At 37.9% G+C, this 19,007-nt stretch overlaps 1 protein-coding gene across 2 annotated transcripts in view; it reads left to right on the top strand.

Moving 5' to 3' along the window:
- The window catches only part of LOC127662135 (intersectin-2-like), a 54,253-nt gene that overhangs the window by 28,262 nt on the left and 6,984 nt on the right, over positions 1-19,007 (top strand). The window contains exons 12-36 of one of the 2 annotated variants that reach the window (XM_052153171.1): positions 51-313; positions 793-942; positions 1,310-1,450; positions 1,654-1,741; positions 1,945-2,084; positions 3,643-3,779; positions 4,154-4,977; positions 5,109-5,233; positions 7,995-8,152; positions 8,811-8,907; positions 8,999-9,195; positions 9,692-9,738; positions 10,391-10,557; positions 10,664-10,709; positions 10,850-10,971; positions 12,127-12,223; positions 12,307-12,501; positions 14,991-15,112; positions 16,296-16,402; positions 16,515-16,692; positions 17,487-17,585; positions 17,676-17,843; positions 18,103-18,315; positions 18,440-18,561; positions 18,812-18,891. In XM_052153171.1, coding sequence (XP_052009131.1) covers positions 51-313; positions 793-942; positions 1,310-1,450; positions 1,654-1,741; positions 1,945-2,084; positions 3,643-3,779; positions 4,154-4,977; positions 5,109-5,233; positions 7,995-8,152; positions 8,811-8,907; positions 8,999-9,195; positions 9,692-9,738; positions 10,391-10,557; positions 10,664-10,709; positions 10,850-10,971; positions 12,127-12,223; positions 12,307-12,501; positions 14,991-15,112; positions 16,296-16,402; positions 16,515-16,692; positions 17,487-17,585; positions 17,676-17,843; positions 18,103-18,315; positions 18,440-18,561; positions 18,812-18,891 — 4,083 coding nt within the window. The remainder of the gene's footprint in view (positions 1-50; positions 314-792; positions 943-1,309; positions 1,451-1,653; positions 1,742-1,944; positions 2,085-3,642; positions 3,780-4,153; positions 4,978-5,108; positions 5,234-7,994; positions 8,153-8,810; positions 8,908-8,998; positions 9,196-9,691; positions 9,739-10,390; positions 10,558-10,663; positions 10,710-10,849; positions 10,972-12,126; positions 12,224-12,306; positions 12,502-14,990; positions 15,113-16,295; positions 16,403-16,514; positions 16,693-17,486; positions 17,586-17,675; positions 17,844-18,102; positions 18,316-18,439; positions 18,562-18,811; positions 18,892-19,007) is intronic. The other variant, XM_052153172.1, reaches the window with a different exon arrangement.

The raw sequence follows: 19,007 nt of genomic DNA, 5'->3' as shown, positions 1-19,007 counted from the left end.
GGTTGTGCATCTCTAACATTTTTGCTTTGAATATGTGTCTGTCTATCCAGTAACTTTTGAGGATAGGTTTAAACAGAATATGGAGCTGGGAAATGCTGAGCTGGAGAAGCGTCGACAAGCCCTGCAGGAGCAGCAGCGTAGGGAGGAGGAGAGGAGATCACAGAAGGCCAGAGAGGAGCAGGAGAGGAGAGAGAGGGAGGCACAAGAGCTGGAGCTAAAGAGAAAGCGTGAGGAGGAGCAGAGACTAGAGCGACAGAGAGAGCTGGAGAGACAAAGAGAGGAGGAGAGACTCCGAGAGCTGGAGAGAAAAGAGGTGAGGATGTCAACAAACGTAGATGAGGTTGACACTGATCATTTGTAACATTCCAGCCAAAATGTCATACTTCCCCAAATGTTTTGCTGTGATCTTAAAACTGGCGGTAAGGTGGTTTATTTTTGACAGGTTGAGTAATTGGCCAAAATATTACCTTTTTTTAACAGTGATAACTGTTTCTTACCTGATAACTGTGCCTGCTTAAAAGTCAAGAATTTTATATTTTAGAAATTGTATTAAACGTATTACCATTACATTAGCAGTCGACCACACTGCTTTGAGGGTATCTGCATTGGCCATTAAAAAACCCTTTTGTGTTTGACCACAACTTTTGAGACCTACAATTCTGCAATTCACAATCTCGAAATTGTTAATTGCAGCTAAAAAATTTATGAAAAAAACATGTTGTGTTGAAAAAAAAGCATGAAGGCTTACCATTGCTAACTGTACTAACCATTGAGTGCTATGATGCTCCTCAGACAGCCAAGAAGGAGCTGGAGCGCCAGCAACAGCTTGAATGGGAGAGGAGGAGAAAACATGAGCTTCAGAACCAGAAGAGTGATGAGCAGGAGGAGATCATCAAGCTCCGAGCTAAGAAGAGAAGTCTGGAGATGGAATTGGAAGCTGTGGTGAGGCTTTAGTGAAGATGGCATAATATTTTTAACCATTAGATTGCCATATAGACTCATCACATATTCCAGTTCATTTGGAATTGAAAATATTTTGTTCACAAAATTGCAATGTTACGCACGTTTACAGATTTAACTGTGCAAGAGTTTTTCTTCATAATATCCATTGTAAAATAATAATATTCTACTTAATTTGAATTGATTAGCCATTTTCAACACATGTAGTACGAAATATAGTACAAAATGTTACAGTGTAACAATTTAACTACTGAAAATATATTTTCTATGTACCATACAACTAAAGAAACAACTCTCACTATTTTATGGACAGAATGATTGATAGCTGTTTTTTCTCTCTGTCTTTTAGGGGAACAAGCAGAAACAAATCTCTGACAAGCTCCGAGATGCTCAAGGCAAAAAGAGAATCCATAAAAATGACCTGGAAATGATCAACCAGAAAAGAGACACCTGCATCACAGAAATCAACTCACTGCAGAAGCAGTTAGAGGTCTGACCATCATACCCATAACTACATGCACATACTTCACAAAGAAAAAATTAGAGACTGAAAATTTAAGCAAGTAATGTTCTATTTAGCCTTGAGGAGTAAAACTCAATTTTACATTTAGCAAGCCCTTCCTAACAAGAGCATAGATGTGATAACTGTATCCAGCTACAAAAAAAATATTTTTATGTATTTGGCTTTTGCAGGAGTTTAAGAGAAAGTTGGGACAGTCAACCACAGAGCAGGCCAAACTCAATGAGAGACTCAGCAATCTGAGTCTGAACAACCTCCCTTGTAAGATATCAATCGTTTATTTGCCCTTAGTGCCTGTTCATGCATTGCTTTGCTAAAGATTTATTTATTTGTGATAATTAAGCATCTGAATTTGTGGATGCATGCACGATGTGCTTTGGATGTATTGTGAAAAAATAAACATCATACTCCTTATTATGAATGCATGAGCAAGGGGATGTTTTTGCTGTTTTTTCCTGGGGTAGCTGTGACCATAACCACTTTACAGAGGAATATGGAAGAGAAGAATCTTGCCTGTCGAATGCTTAAAGAACAGCTAAATGCTTTAGAGACAGAGACTGCAGCGAAACTAGCAGATATGGACCAATATAAGAAAGAAATCCAGGTAAAGCATTCATATAATTCAACCATCACTAATAAATTCATGCACACCAATAAAAAAATGACACTGAGGTTCAGCTAGACTAGTTAATCTTTGCAAGATGCATATTTAACCACAAGATATTTGAACTATGAAAATAAAGCATTTTAAATAATTTCACCGCATTTCTTTTGTAGCAAATCTTTGTCTTATCCAATTAGTGCTAACTGCATATAGATTGTTACTGATAACACTAATGCGAATAACCCCTATGCTTTTGTCCCTGTGTCTTCATCACTAGCTGTAGAGCTTTTCTGTCTGTCTGTCTACTTGTCTGTCTCTCCCTGGCTTTCGCTGCAGTTTGAGGAAATGGATGACTGCATGCTTAAAGGCCTGCTTTCTTTACTGAGTTGCCTCAGCAATCTCTTCTACCTTCTGAAGGTTGCATATCTGTTTTTCCCTACTCCTTGTTCATTCTCACTCTCTCAGCTTTACTCTCATATCACTACTAAAGGTTCTTTACTGCACAATTAATGAAGTGTGGATTTTAAGAATATTTCAAGTTATTTTGAGCCTTATGTACCACATCTGTGGCAAGTTGTTGATCTCATCCCTCAGTTTGTAAGAACAGTAAGGAAATGTGTTTACAGCAATACATTTACAATGGAAGCCTAGCAGGTGGGTTGGGCAGTTTAAAAGCAGAAATGTGAAGTCTATATTTTTGTGATTGCCTTTGCATGAATTATTTTAAATGATCTTTTTAGCAGTGTGAATATATTTCTTGGTAAATAACTTCTGGTTATGCTTAACTGACGCAATTCAATGTGACTGAGTTTGCTGCATGTCGGCATTGCTTTACAGACAATCCTTTCCATGTTTCTTTCATTGAGATATAACTTTTATAACTTTTCACAGGCATGGTTGTTAGGTGAATAAAACACAACAGTTTAATTCTAACAAGTGTTATGGGATACTTAGTTTAGAGGTAGTATGCACACATCTAAAAAGAATGCAGATGCACAGCTACAAGTTGAAGTTCATAATAATGAGAAGATATGCTGGCACACTGTAAATGTTCCAATTGACTGACAAAGTTTCGACCCAAATTAGATTTTCGTCAGGTGAAACACACTGATTATTTTTTTTTTATAATATTTTTTAACTGATTATATTTAGATAATCTGTGTGTTTGACCTGACGAAGACCCAAATTTTGTCAAAACGCTGTCATTAAATTGGAACATTTAGCAGTGTGCCAGCGTCTCTTCTCATTTATATTGCATGCTTACAAATGATAGTTTGATATTTTCAGTTATACTTACAAATGATAGTTTGAACAGTTATTCGCAGTGCTGCACGCTTGCCTGCTGCTCGACTTCCATTGTAAAATTGATTTAACAATCATATCTACAAATTGAGGGATGAGTTGAAATTGAATGTCTGGTAAACAACAGCAAAGCGACTTTGAATATTCCTTGAAGGTCTTTTTGGGTCTCATTTGCATGAGTTACAGAACATTGTGTTTAAATTTAGGATATCCTGAGTTCAATTTTTTGATCATAATCTTGTGGTTTGTTTATCAGGATCTCAGAGAGAGCCAGAGGATGCAACAGTCTGCTTTGGAAAAACTCTGCACCATTAAGGAAGACAAAATTCGAGAGCTTAAGAAACGCAAGCAGGAAGAACTCGAAAAGAAGAGGAGAGAAGAGGAAGAGCAGAAGTAAGAAGTTGTTATTTACAAGATACTCAAATCCAGTGCAGTACTTCAAAAGTATGCAGGATGCCTTTGGCCAGTTTGCTGTTTTTCAGCATTAAGACCTGAGCATTGCATTTTTAAGTCGCGATATTTAGATACAAATAGTTAAACTTTTGGCATGCTGCTCATCGAATCAATGTCAGTTTTAAAAAAATAGACCATTTAAATGAATCTGGGGGCGGTATAAGCATATTTACAAATGGAAAAGAGCATTGAGTGTACAGTATATTAGCAGTGGGGATTGGGAGATAATGTTCCTGTAAAAGCTACTTCTGTTGAATTCCATGCGCTAAAGTCTCTTTGGACAAGTTTTCATTACTGATTGCTTCCCAATTCAGGCGCATCAAACTGGAGAAAGAACGGCAGTGGCAGGAGAAATTGCGGCGAGATGAAGAGGAGAAACAGAGGAAAATACAAGAGGAGAGAGAGGCCAAACTTCATGAAGAGGAGGAGAGGGAGAGACAAGACCGTTTACAGGCTGCTAAAGAACAAGTGGAGCGAGAGCGCAAAGCCCGAGAGGAGGAGGAGAGGAAACGCAGAGAGGAGGAGGAGCAGAGAAGGCGAGATGATGAAGAAAAGAGAGAGCAAGAGAGAAGGAGACTTGAGGAGAAAAGAAGGCAGGAGGAGGAGGAGGAACGCAGACGACGAGATGAAGAAAGGAGGAAATTGGAAGAAGAGAGGAGGAAACTGGAGGAGGAAAGGAGGAAACTGGAGGAGGAGAGAAGGCGACAGGAGGAGATGAGATTAGAGGAGGAGAGAAAGCGTGAGGAGCGGAGAAGAGCAGAGGAGGAGCGGAGAAGAGCAGAGGAGGAGCGGAAGAGGAAAGAGGAGGATAGACGAGAAGAGGACAGGAGAAGGGAGCGGGAGGAGGAGGAAATTAGGCGACAACGTGCCCAGGAGGCAGCCAAGAGAGACGCTGAAGAGACAAAGAGACTAGAGGAGGAGAGAAGGAGAAAGGAGGAGGAGGAGAGGAAAAGGCAGGAAGAGGAGGAAAGAAGGCGTCGAGTGGAGGAGCTAAGGAAACAGGATGAGGAGAGGAAGAGGAAACAGCTGGAGGTGGAGGCTGCAGCCGCGAGGCTCAAAGATGATCAACAGAACAAGAAGAACACTGTTAAATCAGAAATTGTTGCTGCTCTTCTGCGTGGCCTGGAGGAGAGGAAAGGTAAAGAAAGAAAAAGTTTGCCAAGATTTTTTTTTTTTTTTTTTTTTAAATGAGCTGGCATGGCTTGTCCAGTCATCTCTGACATGATTGGAATTTTCTTGCTGTTTACCTGATTGTGCTTGTGATTTCAGGAAACAGGCAGCCACTTGGCACAAAGCACAGAAGATCAGCAGCACTTACCACATTTAAAGCCCTCTATACATTCACAGCCAGAAACGAAGATGAGCTCTCCTTTGAAGCTGATGACTTGATTGAGGTCAGTTTTCTTTTGGTGGATCAAAAAAAAAAAAAAACCCTGTCAATAGCATGTCGAGGTCATTTTTAACCCCAAATGAAATGATTGACACTACTCTTTACACCCAAACAGGTTTCAGTGAAATTTTTTTTAGAGGTTTCTGACCAGATGCGCTCTTGTTAACTAGCAGCACTTCACGGAAGTCGATGCCATGCTGTTGTGTCATGTGACTCGGTGTCTCAGAAGTTTTACTCTTAAATGACAGTCTAGAGCACACATGGGCAATTTACGGCCCGTGGGCCGGATACGGCCCTCCACATGGTTTAATCTGGCCTGCAGCTCATTGATCCTAAAAGCATTTTTTTCATTGGATATTTCGGTTATCTTAACCTAACGCACCTCCTCAAGCGTTTAACATGCTCATTGTTGCCTGATAAGAGATTAAAATCCCCCCTGTTATAGATTTATACTTTAAATCTTAATAAAAGCAAGTTTGGAATATTACACCTAATGTTATACTTATTTTGTGCAATCAGGAATCAGTGCAAGCAAGTGCGCTCTTTCTAGCTCTCGCATTCCCCTTTGAACAAACTTAGCGACTCTCCATGTCCATTCTCGAGGCTGCTTGTGCTGTTTGGTGCTACTAAGTTTGTGAGCAAACCTTCTCAGTAATGAACTTTCATAAAATATAAACAAAGATCTCCGCATCATTGACACACGGAGGGGTAATCACTGACGTGTGAGCGATGGACAAATATGTATTTTTTTTTTTACATATAAGTCCTCTCACACCTGTATGTTAATCTAACGCTTGCAGTAATAATTTATCATACTCCTGAAGCCTGTTTTATTTAGTTGTGTGCTGAATGGAAAGCCAAACCATTGACGAGACCTGCATCATGACCCTTTTAGTGTGTAAACGGGTTAATGTTTTTAATGTTTAAACTGGCCTACTTTGTGACAAACATTAAAAGTACTACAATTTTCTATTAAGTTTTTTTTATTATTATTATAAAAAAAATTTGTAAAACAGACCCCTGATGTAGAGAGTGTTAGATTGTGAAATAAATTACCAGGGAAGTAAAGAAGGTAAAATGTATCATTTCTAATTAATCTCAGCCTTTATTATTATTTTTCTAAATACCTTTTGTAGAGCAATACAATACTTTAGGCAAATGCAGAATAGTCCCATCCATCACATATACACTTCAGAAAATTGAGTACACAACTATTTGAGAACTTTATATCTCAAATGTTGTATCTACAGTGTTGTAATACAATGTATTACTTAAAGTCCGATATAGCCCCTGCACCAAAATGATTCCCCACCCCTGGTTTAGTCTTGTGAACCATATTCAGTCAGTTTAAATTGTGTTGCATATAGCTAAGCCAAAATACAACGTTCAAGCAGGTGGACGTGGGGTCGCATGAGGGTAAACAAGCAAACTAAACAATAAAACAACAAACACAATATTCTTCCATTAAATGAAAACCGAGCACAAGTTAAGAGTACAGTCCAGAGGTGGTGATGATTTTCTTTAGCAGGGGTCTGATTCTCCAGACAGTCTAAACAGAATTAGTGCAAGTGTAAAGATAAAATGTCCAAACAAGAGGTCCCTTTTGGAGTGAAGAAATAAACCGCTACTAATTGCAGCTCTCACGGGTCATGGATGCAGTGCGACACAAGCGCAAGCATACGGTTGTGTTCAGCCGAGAGAGCGTGCAAGTCGCTGTCCGCTGCCCGGTCACAGTCCAGTGTAGAAAAATGTGGAAAACTGTTTGGATTAAATCCAAAAATGCCCATAATAGGGGCCTGGGTAGCTCAGCGAGTATTGGTGCTGACCACCACCCCTTGAGTCGTGAGTTCGAATCCAGGGTGTGCTGAGTGACTTCAGCCAGGACTCTTAAGCAACTAAATTGGTCCGGTTGCTAGGGAGGGTAGAGTCACATGGGGTAACCTCCTCGTGGTCACTGTAATGTGTTGTTCTCACTCTCGGTGGGGCGCATGTTGAGTTGTGCGTGGATGGCGTGGAGAATAGCGTGAAGCCTCCACACGCGCTACGTCTCCGCGGTAACGCGCTCAACAAGCCACGTGATAAGATGCGCAGATTGATCGTCTCCGACACGGAGGCAACTGAGATTCGTCCTCTGCCACCCGGCTTGAGGCATGTCACTACGTCACCATAAGGACTTGGAGCGCATTGAGAATTGGGCATTCCAAATTGAGGAGAAAAAAGAAAAGGAAAAAAGAATGCCCATAATAGGGATGTACTATATGTAGTATGAGACAGAGAAAAACACTGACTGAAAGTAACAAAACAGAAGATAAACAAATAATTTTGGTGTAAAGTGGCAGCACTTCGTAAACAAACTTCCAGTATCCAGGACAACTAGTGTCAGTATAGAGTCCAACACTACAAGGACTTCTGGGACTGATGGGATGAGTAAGAGCCAGCTAAGTCCTTACTGATTCCAATATTAAGTACCATTTAATAAGATTGTTCTCATTTTGGCATTATTTAATGACAATCAGAACTTTAAAAGTAAAATAATAATAATAATATATATATATATATATATATATATATATATATATATATATATATATATATATATATATATTAGTTATAGCATTAATTTATCAGCCAAACTTTCCTGCCCTGTCTACATCAGTGGGAATGTAACATGCTTGTGTGGGTCCATTATGAATATGTTGTGATATGGCTCCATTTTTCACACTGTACTTTTTGTAGTTTGCTCAGCTGGATGTGTGTTTGTTTAGGTGGATGAGAGCATAGAGAGAGAGCAGGGCTGGCTGTACGGCTGTCGGCAGGGGAAGATGGGCTGGTTACCCGAGAGCTATGTAGAGAAGCAGGCCAAATCTGAGGTTGTGCCTACAGCCAAACAAGCCCTAAAGCCACAGGTTTCCATTTCCACCAGGTGCAGTCTCCAAACTGAATTCAAATTTTTAATTCATGCCTGTTTCACAATCAATTTTACACACATTTCCTTAATGAACACTCACAGACAAAGTGCATGTGGTTACAGAACCCTCAATGAGAACATTCACAGCTACAGACTGCCTGTGTCCTGTCAAACTCAGAACACTGCACCTACAATTATCACCTAATGTATTCATAGGCTACAAAGGTTTTCTTTCGTAGGAAATAAATGACATGTTCTTTGTGAAAGCTCTGTTCACACAAAGTCTAATAAAACTAAACAACACTAAAGTACAAAATACTCGCAAACAGTTTTTACATAAAACTTATTTATACTAAATCTGATGTTGTTCGTATGACAATGTATTTTTCACCAGCTGAACAATTAATGATATCATGTTTGGTCTGTTTAGTTTTTTTGGAAGAGATATTTTAAAACTACTGTATGTATCAGCTGAAGGTTTATTTTGTCCTCTGTTAGGAGTACACTAGAATATAGATTGGATAGTGATGATAAAACAAAAAGAATATTGCGATATTCCAGACTTTGAGTGAACAGGTAAAAAAGTTCATAGAGATGCATTGTATCATTTTAAGATCTTTGTCCTGCGTGACAGTAGAATATGTGGAATATTCTAAAAACCCTTCTTCACCAGCAAACTGAGTGACGCCTCTCTGCCAAGTGGATCACGACTGAGCTCTGCCTTCACCCCCACTCATGCCACAAGCTCCACCTCTTCCAACCATAGTCAGGTATGCAAGAATCCTAAAGAGCTTGGGCTTTTAATAACCAAGTTATTCCTTTTATTCAAATGCAACAATGTTACTGTATGTTGTGTCTCAGGTGGTGGGGAATGTGCAAGCACAAGCTTTGTGCTCTTGGACTGCAAAGACAGACAATCATCTCAACTTCTCCAAAGATGATGTCATCACAGTTGTGGAGCAGCAGGAGAACTGGTGGCTGGGAGAACTCAATGGGGTTCAGGGGTGGTTCCCCAAATCCTATGTCACAGCGCTGAGTAGCAGTGACACAAAAACATAGTAAATGCACACTCCATGCAGTAGAGAAAAAAACACAATAAGTGGCTGAGATAACCTTTTTTTTGCTGTGACCTAATAATTATAGTTTGGAGCTGTGTGTGTTACATGCACTTTGTCTGTGGAAAGTAATGTGAAATGGTATTTTCAAACTAAAAAGCGATTCTTTGCATTCTAAAACGTGAAGGTGCCAGCATTCCCCAAAAGACATCTGTCTCCTGTAAAGCGACCTTGAGATTGAAGAAATGGTCTATATAAAATAAATGTATTATTATCGTTATTACTAATTCAGATGTTGCTTTACCTTCTCTGTTCAGGATTTTCATTATAATTTGGCACAACTGCTTTATTTGTTGTCTTTTTAACTGCTGTTTTCTTATTTTGAAGCCATTGTTGCACTGGCTGTAAACTTGCTACAATATTTTTTGTTGGAAACATTACATTATTCAGTCATCTTGTTTTGATGCTTGACATGCTTATTTCCCCCCCCCCCCCATAGTTCTGCTGATGGATCGGATTCAGCAACAGATGGATCCAACTATGAAGGTAAGAGAAAATTGATTCTCTTTTTTTTTTTTTTACTAGGAAACTTGAATAAAATTTAAACAAAAATTCCCTTTGCATTTAAGAAATTATATCTTTGGTGTAATACTGCATCTGTACAACATTTGAGAGACTTTTGTGTCCTTTATATAATTGCTTAAAGCTGAAGTATGTAACTTTTTCAGTGTTAAAATACGTCCTTCTATCCCAGATTAATATGCAGAAACAATTACTAGTATGTCATTCAGAGGTTAATATTCTCAAAAACTGGTTACGCTTTGTCTCTGGGGTTTCACTTTAAAATTCATGGGTTTGTTTAGAGTGACCCATTTAGACCTGCCCCAACCAAGTTACTCAACCAATGGCGTGAGTTGGGGGTTGGACTATCTGGCAGTTCAGACAACAGCAGACAAGGGGTGTATTTGGAAAGCTACTTTGAAAACTTTATTTTTGCAGTTCCTTTTGGAATTACTGAAATTATGTACTTAAGTTTTAAAGTGTGCATTTAAAATTGTCTTCCTCGTGGCTAACCAAAGATTATTTTCCAGTATCTTTGGGAAATCAACTGTTTGTTAGTGATGTAACTCACAGAATAATATCTGGACATCAGAATCGTCCTTCAGTTAATACCTCTGTAATGTGTGTCGTTCACTAGAGTATGTGGCACTCTACACTTATGAGAGCCCAGAGCCTGGAGACCTGACCTTCACTGAGGGAGACACCATCCTGGTGACTGAGAGAGGGGGGGAGTGGTGGAGAGGCAGCATAGGAGACAGATCAGGAGTCTTCCCCTCCAATTATGTCAAGTCAAAGGAGACTGATGTAATAAATATACAAATTCATAAATATATTAAATTAATGGATACAGACACGTGTATATATTGTCTTTGTTGTTTCCATTTGTGAGATTTTATTTTTTTCTCATTAGACTTCAAGTCTCTCTGGCAAACCTGGAACGCCTGGGAAGAAGCCAGGTAAGGAAAAGTGTCATGAAGCTTTGTGACATAATTAAATAATTTTAAAAATACATCAATTCAGTTTGCATGCATTTCATTACTAATATCTCAACCCTTATGTCAAGTTTCATATTATACGCATGCTATCTGATTTGTAGAAGTTGCCCAGGTGAGCACTGCGTACACAGCTGCAGGCACAGAGCAGTTGAATCTGGCTCCAGGCCAACTCATCCTCATCCTCAACAAGAACCCCTCCGGCTGGTGGCTTGGTGAACTTCAGGTACGTGTGCAGTTAAAAGACCCTCATGTCATTCCAAACCCATATGACTTTCATTCTTATGCTGAGCACAAAAGGAAACATTTGAATGAATATTCCAGTCTGTTTTTTCAATACAATACCAGTTGATAGGGATAGACTCATTTTAAAGCTTAAAAAAGACTCCAAAATGTACTGTAATTATCCATGCGATTCATGTTCACATAAGAACTTGCATGGTTTTTGTTAATGAACTTCTCTCAGTACAAACATTGCCATGTATTGTGTGGCTTTAAAGGGAAATGACCGTTTGATCGGAAAGTGAATTGAATTCTTTTTTTCTTTTTTCTTTTTTTTTTTTGTTTACAACAAAATGAAATAGAAGCAGATTTAAAGAAAATACAAAACTAAAACAATATTAGTGCTGGGAAAGTAAAAAAATAAAAGACCAAAAGGGCTTTTACAAAGTACTTTTGACACAAGTTTGAATGAAATCAGTTAAATTCTGTATTTATTTATAAAAACATTAAGGAAAATAAAAGACAAAAAGATTAAAGAAAGGTTAAAGGGAACAAGGAAAGAAATAAAAAGAAATCATACAAATCAAACAAAGAATTTAGCTTTGATATTGATAGTTATTGCAAAACAAGAAACATTTTGAGCATTTATATTTTTTAACAAAGGGTGAAATTCTTTAAGTACAGAACCAAACAGTTCCAAAGAGACGGTCCTCTATATGATATTGCAAATTGACCATGAGATGTCCTGAAAATGGATATACAAGAACGGAATGTCTTCGGTGTGTCTGATGTCAACATGCAGAGATTATGCACAGAGGACACGTACACAAAGCTCAGGTTAATACAAAAATAAATGAGAATTTGTTTGAAATGTTGCATCTGGGAGAACCAGTGTGCCTGTTCTTCTATGAATTTTTGGGGTTTATTATTATGCATTAACACATTGACTTTGTGATTGTTGTATGTCATCATGAAATCATAGAACCTACCCTCGAAATCCAAACACAAGTGGTCACAGGAGACACGTGGTAATACCAGGTGGAAACAGGAATGTGTCTCAGCTGACCACATGTGATTGGTTCACTGAAAATGCGTCTTTTCACTGAAAAATTACTTACAATTAGTTCCAAAGTTTTTTTTTAATTTTGTATTTCTTCAGGCGAGGGGGAAGAAGCGTCAGAAGGGCTGGTTCCCTGCATCACACGTCAAGCTCTTAGGCTCAAACAGTGGCAAATCCACACCTGCACCTGTGGCCAGTAAGATACCGAACACACACCTAGGGTTTATTGTTTTTCTGTTAATCTATCCTCATTGGTTTCTCCGTCCTTCCTCACCCTAGTCTGCCAAGTCATCGCTATATACGACTACACCGCAGCGAATGAGGATGAGCTGAGCTTCTCCAAGAGTCAAATTATCAATGTGCTGGACAAAAGTAATCCTGATTGGTGGAAAGGAGAATTCAATGGGGTCACGGGATTAATCCCGACCAACTATGTGAAAATGACCACCTCAGATTCTGACCCCAGTCAACAGTGTAAGTAAAGCCCCACGAACAGACCTACATGTATCTATTCCTGCTATTTTCTGTCCAAGTTTTTGATTTGCCTTTGCAACAGTACAGTTTGCCATATGAGAGTCTTTGTTTGGCTTCTAACAAAGAAAAAGTTTATTATGAAAGTTAACATAGTTACACATTATTCTAGAAATCATTTGTTACATTTAACAGTACTTAACAAGGTGTTTATGGGCATGTATTCTTTTGTTGTCAATTTACTGTAGTATTTGACAAGGGTTTATGTATTTATGACCTAGTGCATTACAATTTCATTATTAAAGGAATGTTTTATATCCAGTTTTAAATATTTAAGTGTAATTATCAATATTAATTATTGGTTTATGGTGCCCTTTTTTATATTTTGGGGGTTTTAATGTAAAGGAAATTTTACATCTTTTTTTCAGTAGAATTTTAGACTTCCTCCATGTTTAGCCACACATTCTTTACTTTCACATCTTCCCTTCTGCTCTCGTTCTCTCATTTTTGTTTCTCTTCCCTTCAACCCATGAGAGACCCACTATCCCCCTCTCACAGGGGGAAGTACAGCTGAAACTAGCATTTATTTACCCAATCCCCTTCCTCAAACGCACCTTACCAATTAATGCTTTTTTTCCATTTGTTTTAAACTACAACAACTTTTTACTTTAGTTGACTGGTAATCTAGATATATGAGATAGTTCACCCAAAAATGAATTCTGTCATCACTTCGTCTCAAGTTGTTTCAAACCCACATGACTTGCTTTCTGATGTTAGCCAGAATGTTGGCCTCAGTCACCATTTACTTTCGTTGCATCTTTTTTAAAAGTGAATTGTAACATTGTGCCTAACAAATCATTTTGTATTCCACTGTAGTAAGTCATGATTTCATTTTCAGGTTAACTTCCCTTCTTTGACTAATTATTGCAGGGGGAATGTGAGTCTTTCTGCGGTGTTCCATTTGGGCCCTGTCTTAGAGTTTCACTTGCTGAAAGATGCTTAATTAAGGATAACATCTTTGATATGGTCATTTTGGGAAGTTGAGACTTCAGTAAAACAGTTGTCCCTCATTTATGTCATTTAAAAGGATGTGCTAATCTGTGCTTACTAAGTGTGAAACTGCTTCAGAAAGGTAGTGTAGGCCATCACAATTAGAAAGTTGATTCTCTTTACAGACATGAAGACCATAATGCAACTTAAAAGTAAGTGGCTGTTAAAAGCACTTTTGACCTTTTTAAAGAGCAAATGATTTTAATTTAGATTGAGGCAGTTTCACCCCAAATCTTTGATGGTTTTTAATTGCACTCTAATTCTGGTGTTTTTGCCACCATTTATATTTGATTGTATTCAGCTTCTTTGTTCAGTAGTTTCAATTTGAATAAAAATGTAACATCAACAAGAAAAGTACAGACCACTTGTTTTACCAGTGGTGTATGTAGAAATATAGTTTATGACTTTCTTAAGCTGAAGTGGTGCTATTTTAAACTCAAATCTTTTGCCGTAGGTGGTATTGTTACATATTGACTGTGTTTTATGCCATGTTTTTGCATGACTTGCTTCTGTATTAACAGATTTGTTAATATTATATTGGAAACTATGCAAATAGTTGTTGAAGTTTTGGATGAATGTTTGCTTTAATATAATTTTGTTGGATGTTGTTAATAATCCTTAAATTATCTCAAATACTTTGAATCTTGTACCTTCATTATATATTTGTTGGAAGAAACTGAGACATTAAAGTCTTTTGAAATAAACTTCAGCTCAGTTTTGAATTTTTTAATGCAACTGTGCCAATGTTAAAACACAATATAAAAACATAGTTTCAGATATATAATTACAAAACCCACTGCGCAAAAAAGTCCACATTTTATAAGATACAATAAAATAGTGATTTGTAAAACTGTGATCATTATTGTTAAAGTAATTATAGTTGTTATGATTGCACAACTTAAGTTAAGGTAGAACATTTGTTGTGCTGTAGTGTCCCATATATAAAATGTCTATTCTAGCTAATCTACTGTCATCTAGTTACTGTTATCCTGTTGCCGTGTTATGGATGATAACAGATTGAATACCTGCTAGCACACTTGCAGTGCACATCAAAGTAAATGAGCGGACACAGTTTTCGAGGCACAACTCGAAAATGAGCAATCATTCTGGGGGTAAACTGCTATTTTTACGGCTATGGGATCTGGACATAGAAGACACCACGAAAGACTCTGGATCCCAGGATGGTCAAACGGGCAGGCCATCAGCAGGTAAGGCTTCACGTGTAGCGTTTTTGGAGTGCCGTCAACACACTGTGACTGACATTGCCCTGCTTGGTTTTGAATGTGCTTGAGTGTGTTTGGAGTAAGATTGTTGATGGACAGAAGTGCAGGTGTGAAAATGAGGGATCACATTGAGCCATGAAGCTGTTTGTTTAAAGTGGGTTTTTTGTGTTTATGAGCTTCATGTGGATGAGTGAGATCACCTGTACCATCTTCTTGTAGGGTGTGCTGATTTAAACACTCTGGATACAATGATCCCTCAGGAGAGAAAACGGCAAGGTTACATCCATGAGCTCATTGAGACAGAGGAGAAATACATGGATGATCTACAGCTGGTCCTGGAGGTACACAAGCACAGTTCCCATATACATTTATCCATTTAGCAGATGCTTTTATCCAAAGCAACTTACAAAGGAGCAAAAACAAGCAAGTATTTGTAAAATATGCATATATAGTTTAATTGGTAATTGACAATTATTATTAGTTTTCCCACTGTCATGGAAAACCTGGATATATCAGGGACTTTTTAAATAGAAATTTCCATTCCTGGAAAAGTCATGGAAATTTGTTTAATCTTAAAGTCATGGGAGTTCCTATTGTGAATATACATTTTTATACTGTAGTTATGCTCAACTCTAAAATATTTGATTGGCTAGTAATTGCTCCTCATGAGTGCAATCTCTAAAATGATTTTTTAAATCCTTATACAGTATTTCAAATGACTTGACATGAAAAGTGTGGGATCCATGTGTAATGTCCATGTAAATTTGTATTTTTTTATTTATTTATTTTCATTAAGTTTTTAAGTTAAGTCCTGCATACCTAAAAACATTTATGCAGAGCTACGTTCCCACCAGAAGCCTGCGGTTGGCTAAGGAACGTCGCCTTGTCACACCAAAACAAAGAGGCACAAAAACACTTTCCTGGACTTTCAGTTTCATTATACCACGGTGGTGGAATGACCTTCCCAACTCAATCCGGGAAGCTAACTCACTCTCTATCTTCAAAAAACGGCTAAAAACATATTTTCCAAACGCACTTAACCGGTCACTTAAAAAAAATATATATATATATATTATTTCCAATTCTTGTTGCACTTAAATCTGTTTTGTATACTATTCTGATGATAGAGAAACTTTGTAGTATGGCACTTTTCGTACTACTGACTCCTTAAGATGATTCGCTTATGTTTTCCTCTTTTGTAAGTCGCTTTGGATAAAAGCGTCTGCCAAATGAAAAAACGTAAATGTAAGTTAAAAGGTAATGCATGTATATTTATTATAAGTGTATGCTTTAGGTGCTGGTCACTATTTGATGCTTTTCAACAATTGTACACCTTTTCAACGTGTGTGAGTCACTCAGTTATAATGAGGTCATTTATATTACCTTAACATTGATTTCAAAACAACAACAACAAACTATTTGGAGAACAGTAGATATTGAAGCTCATCACGTTCAACTGTTTTTGACCATATTTGATAAAAATAATAAATTGTTCTGATTTACTTTATTGTTGTCTCCTTTAAGGTCTTTCAAAAGCCCATGTCTGAGTCAGGTCGTCTCACTGACGCTGAAATGAATATGATATTTGCCAACTGGAGGGATCTTATCCAGTGCAATGCCAAGATGCTGAAGTACATTAAGTTTATATTGAAAATATTTATATTTTCCAGTGGGCACAGCTAATTAAGAATGCTCACACACGTGTAACTGCAACAAACTCATGGATGATGCGTGTGTTCTCAGAGCCCTGAAGGCAAGAAAGAAGGGAGAGAAAATGCCTGTTCACATGATTGGGGACATCCTGGCCTCTGAGCTCTCACACATGCTGGCCTACGTCGAATTCTGTAGCTGCCAGCTGAATGCCGCCGCACTGTTGCAGCAAAGAACCGATCAGGAGCCAGACTTCAAAACCTTTCTTAAGGTAGCAGCACATACACCCAGTAACAAAAAAATTAAAGGTGCACTCAGAATTTGTTCATCATGCCCTGTCCAATATGGCAGTGGAAATGCACATTCAGTCATGATTAATTTATTCTGTGAATAAAAAAAGAACAATAACAGCAGGTCACCGAGAAAAGATGCATGTTTTTTGCAGCAGACATGGCCATTCAATTTTTTACTCATTTGGTCAAGGGGGCCAATGGGAAGTAGACTGCTTAGGCATTGTCTTGATTTACGAATGCATAATAATAGTAATTATGTAATTCAGAAATGGTTCTCATCTTGTTTTAGATGTGTAGCCTAAAGAATATGGCATGCAGGTGCCCCAGGCAAAATAAGTATTTTAATGTAAATTGTTAATCGAATTTAATCGCAATTACAATGTCAAGGGAAATAATTGACAGTTATTATATTTGTCATAATCCTGGAGCCCTAACCGTTCGTATTCCGCTGGTAAATTCATTTTAACATGTCGGCCCCCATTAGGCAGCCCATTTCCATGCAAAATATCATCACTCACACATGTGAGTGTACTTGATTTTTAAATGTAAACACTGTACTGTTAATTTTATCAAGGGGTAACACTTTTTAATATGGAAAATAAATAAATGAAGTGCACCTTTAAAATGAACTCTGTCCTGAACATTTTGCTTAATTTAGATAACTTTGGCATATCCTCTGACATTTTGCTTCCAGAATTCATTCTTTTCAATTTATGATCGAAATGTTATGCTTTATAAAAAAAATGTATCTGTCTACTGAACATCTTTTCAGAAAATTGCCACAGACTACCGCTGTAAAGGAATGCCTTTGTCCAGCTTTTTACTTAAGCCTATGCAAAGGATCACCCGCTACCCTCTTCATATTAAAAATGTGAGTGTTGTAAAAAAACTGGATGATTGACTTACTTTCTGAATTACAAGTTTGCATTTACCAGTGAGCGGTTAACCTGTTTGTGTCCAGATCCTGGAAAGTACTCCAGAGAGTCATGTGGATCATGTTCAGCTGAAAGAGGCTTTGGAGAAGGCAGAGCTGCTGTGCTCTCAGGTGAATGAGGGTGTCAGGGAGAAGGAGAACTCCGACCGACTGGAGTGGATCCAATCCCATGTGCAGTGTGAAGGCATCTCTGATGTAAGAAATTACTTGTCTCTGGAGTTATGTGACACTCATGAAATTCACTGTTCAAAATATGCTTCACGGGTTCAATCATATGCTTTCATCAGTATATAAAACATTAGATTCAGAGATGGCTGATTGGTTTCTTTTATTAAAAAAAATCATTTTGTACTTGAATGATTGTCTGATGTTTGTCATCAGTGGCATTTACCTTCACATATCAGTAATACTGTAAAGGTAAAAATAGGCTAATTACTCTTTTTCACTTGTCTAGAATCTGGTCTTCAACTCTATGACCAACTGCATGGGTCCTCGTAAACTGCTACACAGTGGGAAGCTGTTAAAGACCAAGAGCAATAAGGAGTTGTACACTTTTCTGTTCAATGACTTTTTGCTGTTCACCCAAGCTATCAGGCAGTTCACCTCCTCTGGAACAGACAAGCTCTTCAGCCCCAAGTCCAATACTCAATACAAGATGTACAAGACGGTAGAGTTCCACACCTCTCTATTCAGCATATAGAGTATTAATTCTGGTTATGTTAAACCTTTGCTATAACTACCAAATTCTCAGTATAGGAAATTGTATAATGATGCATTTGTTTTGTTTCCAGCCTGTGTTTCTTAATGAAGTTCTGGTGAAGCTTCCGTCCGACCCGTCCAGTGATGAGCCCGTCTTCCACATTTCCCACATAGATCGTGTCTACACCCTCAAAACTCTGAACATTAACGAGAGGTCAGTTTCAGCTGTCATTCTTTATCAACTTTATCAGTAGGGGACTGTTTACTAGACACACTGGATGTTATCTGAACCGTTAATGGAATGTTTTCACCACATTGTAATGTAAGGGACACAACAGTAGCTTTTCATGCTGCTGAAATACCACTGCAAGTGGAATTGCATCATATTTAAATGTTCTATACTTTTACAAATACAGGTTTCATTCTGTAACAAAATGTTTAACGTGTGTCTGATGTCCTGCTAGGACTGCATGGGTTCAGAAGATCAAAGCAGCATCAGAAGAATTCTTACTGAAGGAGAAGAAGGGGGACAGAAATTATCTATGTAATTCCTTTCTGCCACTAAATATTACTGACACCTTCCCTATGTAATTCTAATTAATTTCTTATAAATGGACTTGATTTAGACTCCTGAAAAGTACTTTGTACAGTGTCTTGACA

Source organism: Xyrauchen texanus, chromosome 22, assembly GCF_025860055.1.
Source record: "Xyrauchen texanus isolate HMW12.3.18 chromosome 22, RBS_HiC_50CHRs, whole genome shotgun sequence".
In the NCBI taxonomy this organism is placed as follows: Eukaryota; Metazoa; Chordata; class Actinopteri; order Cypriniformes; family Catostomidae; genus Xyrauchen; species Xyrauchen texanus.
The sequence above is the reverse complement of the archived record's forward strand: the minus strand, read 5'-3'. Positions and strand labels throughout refer to the sequence as shown.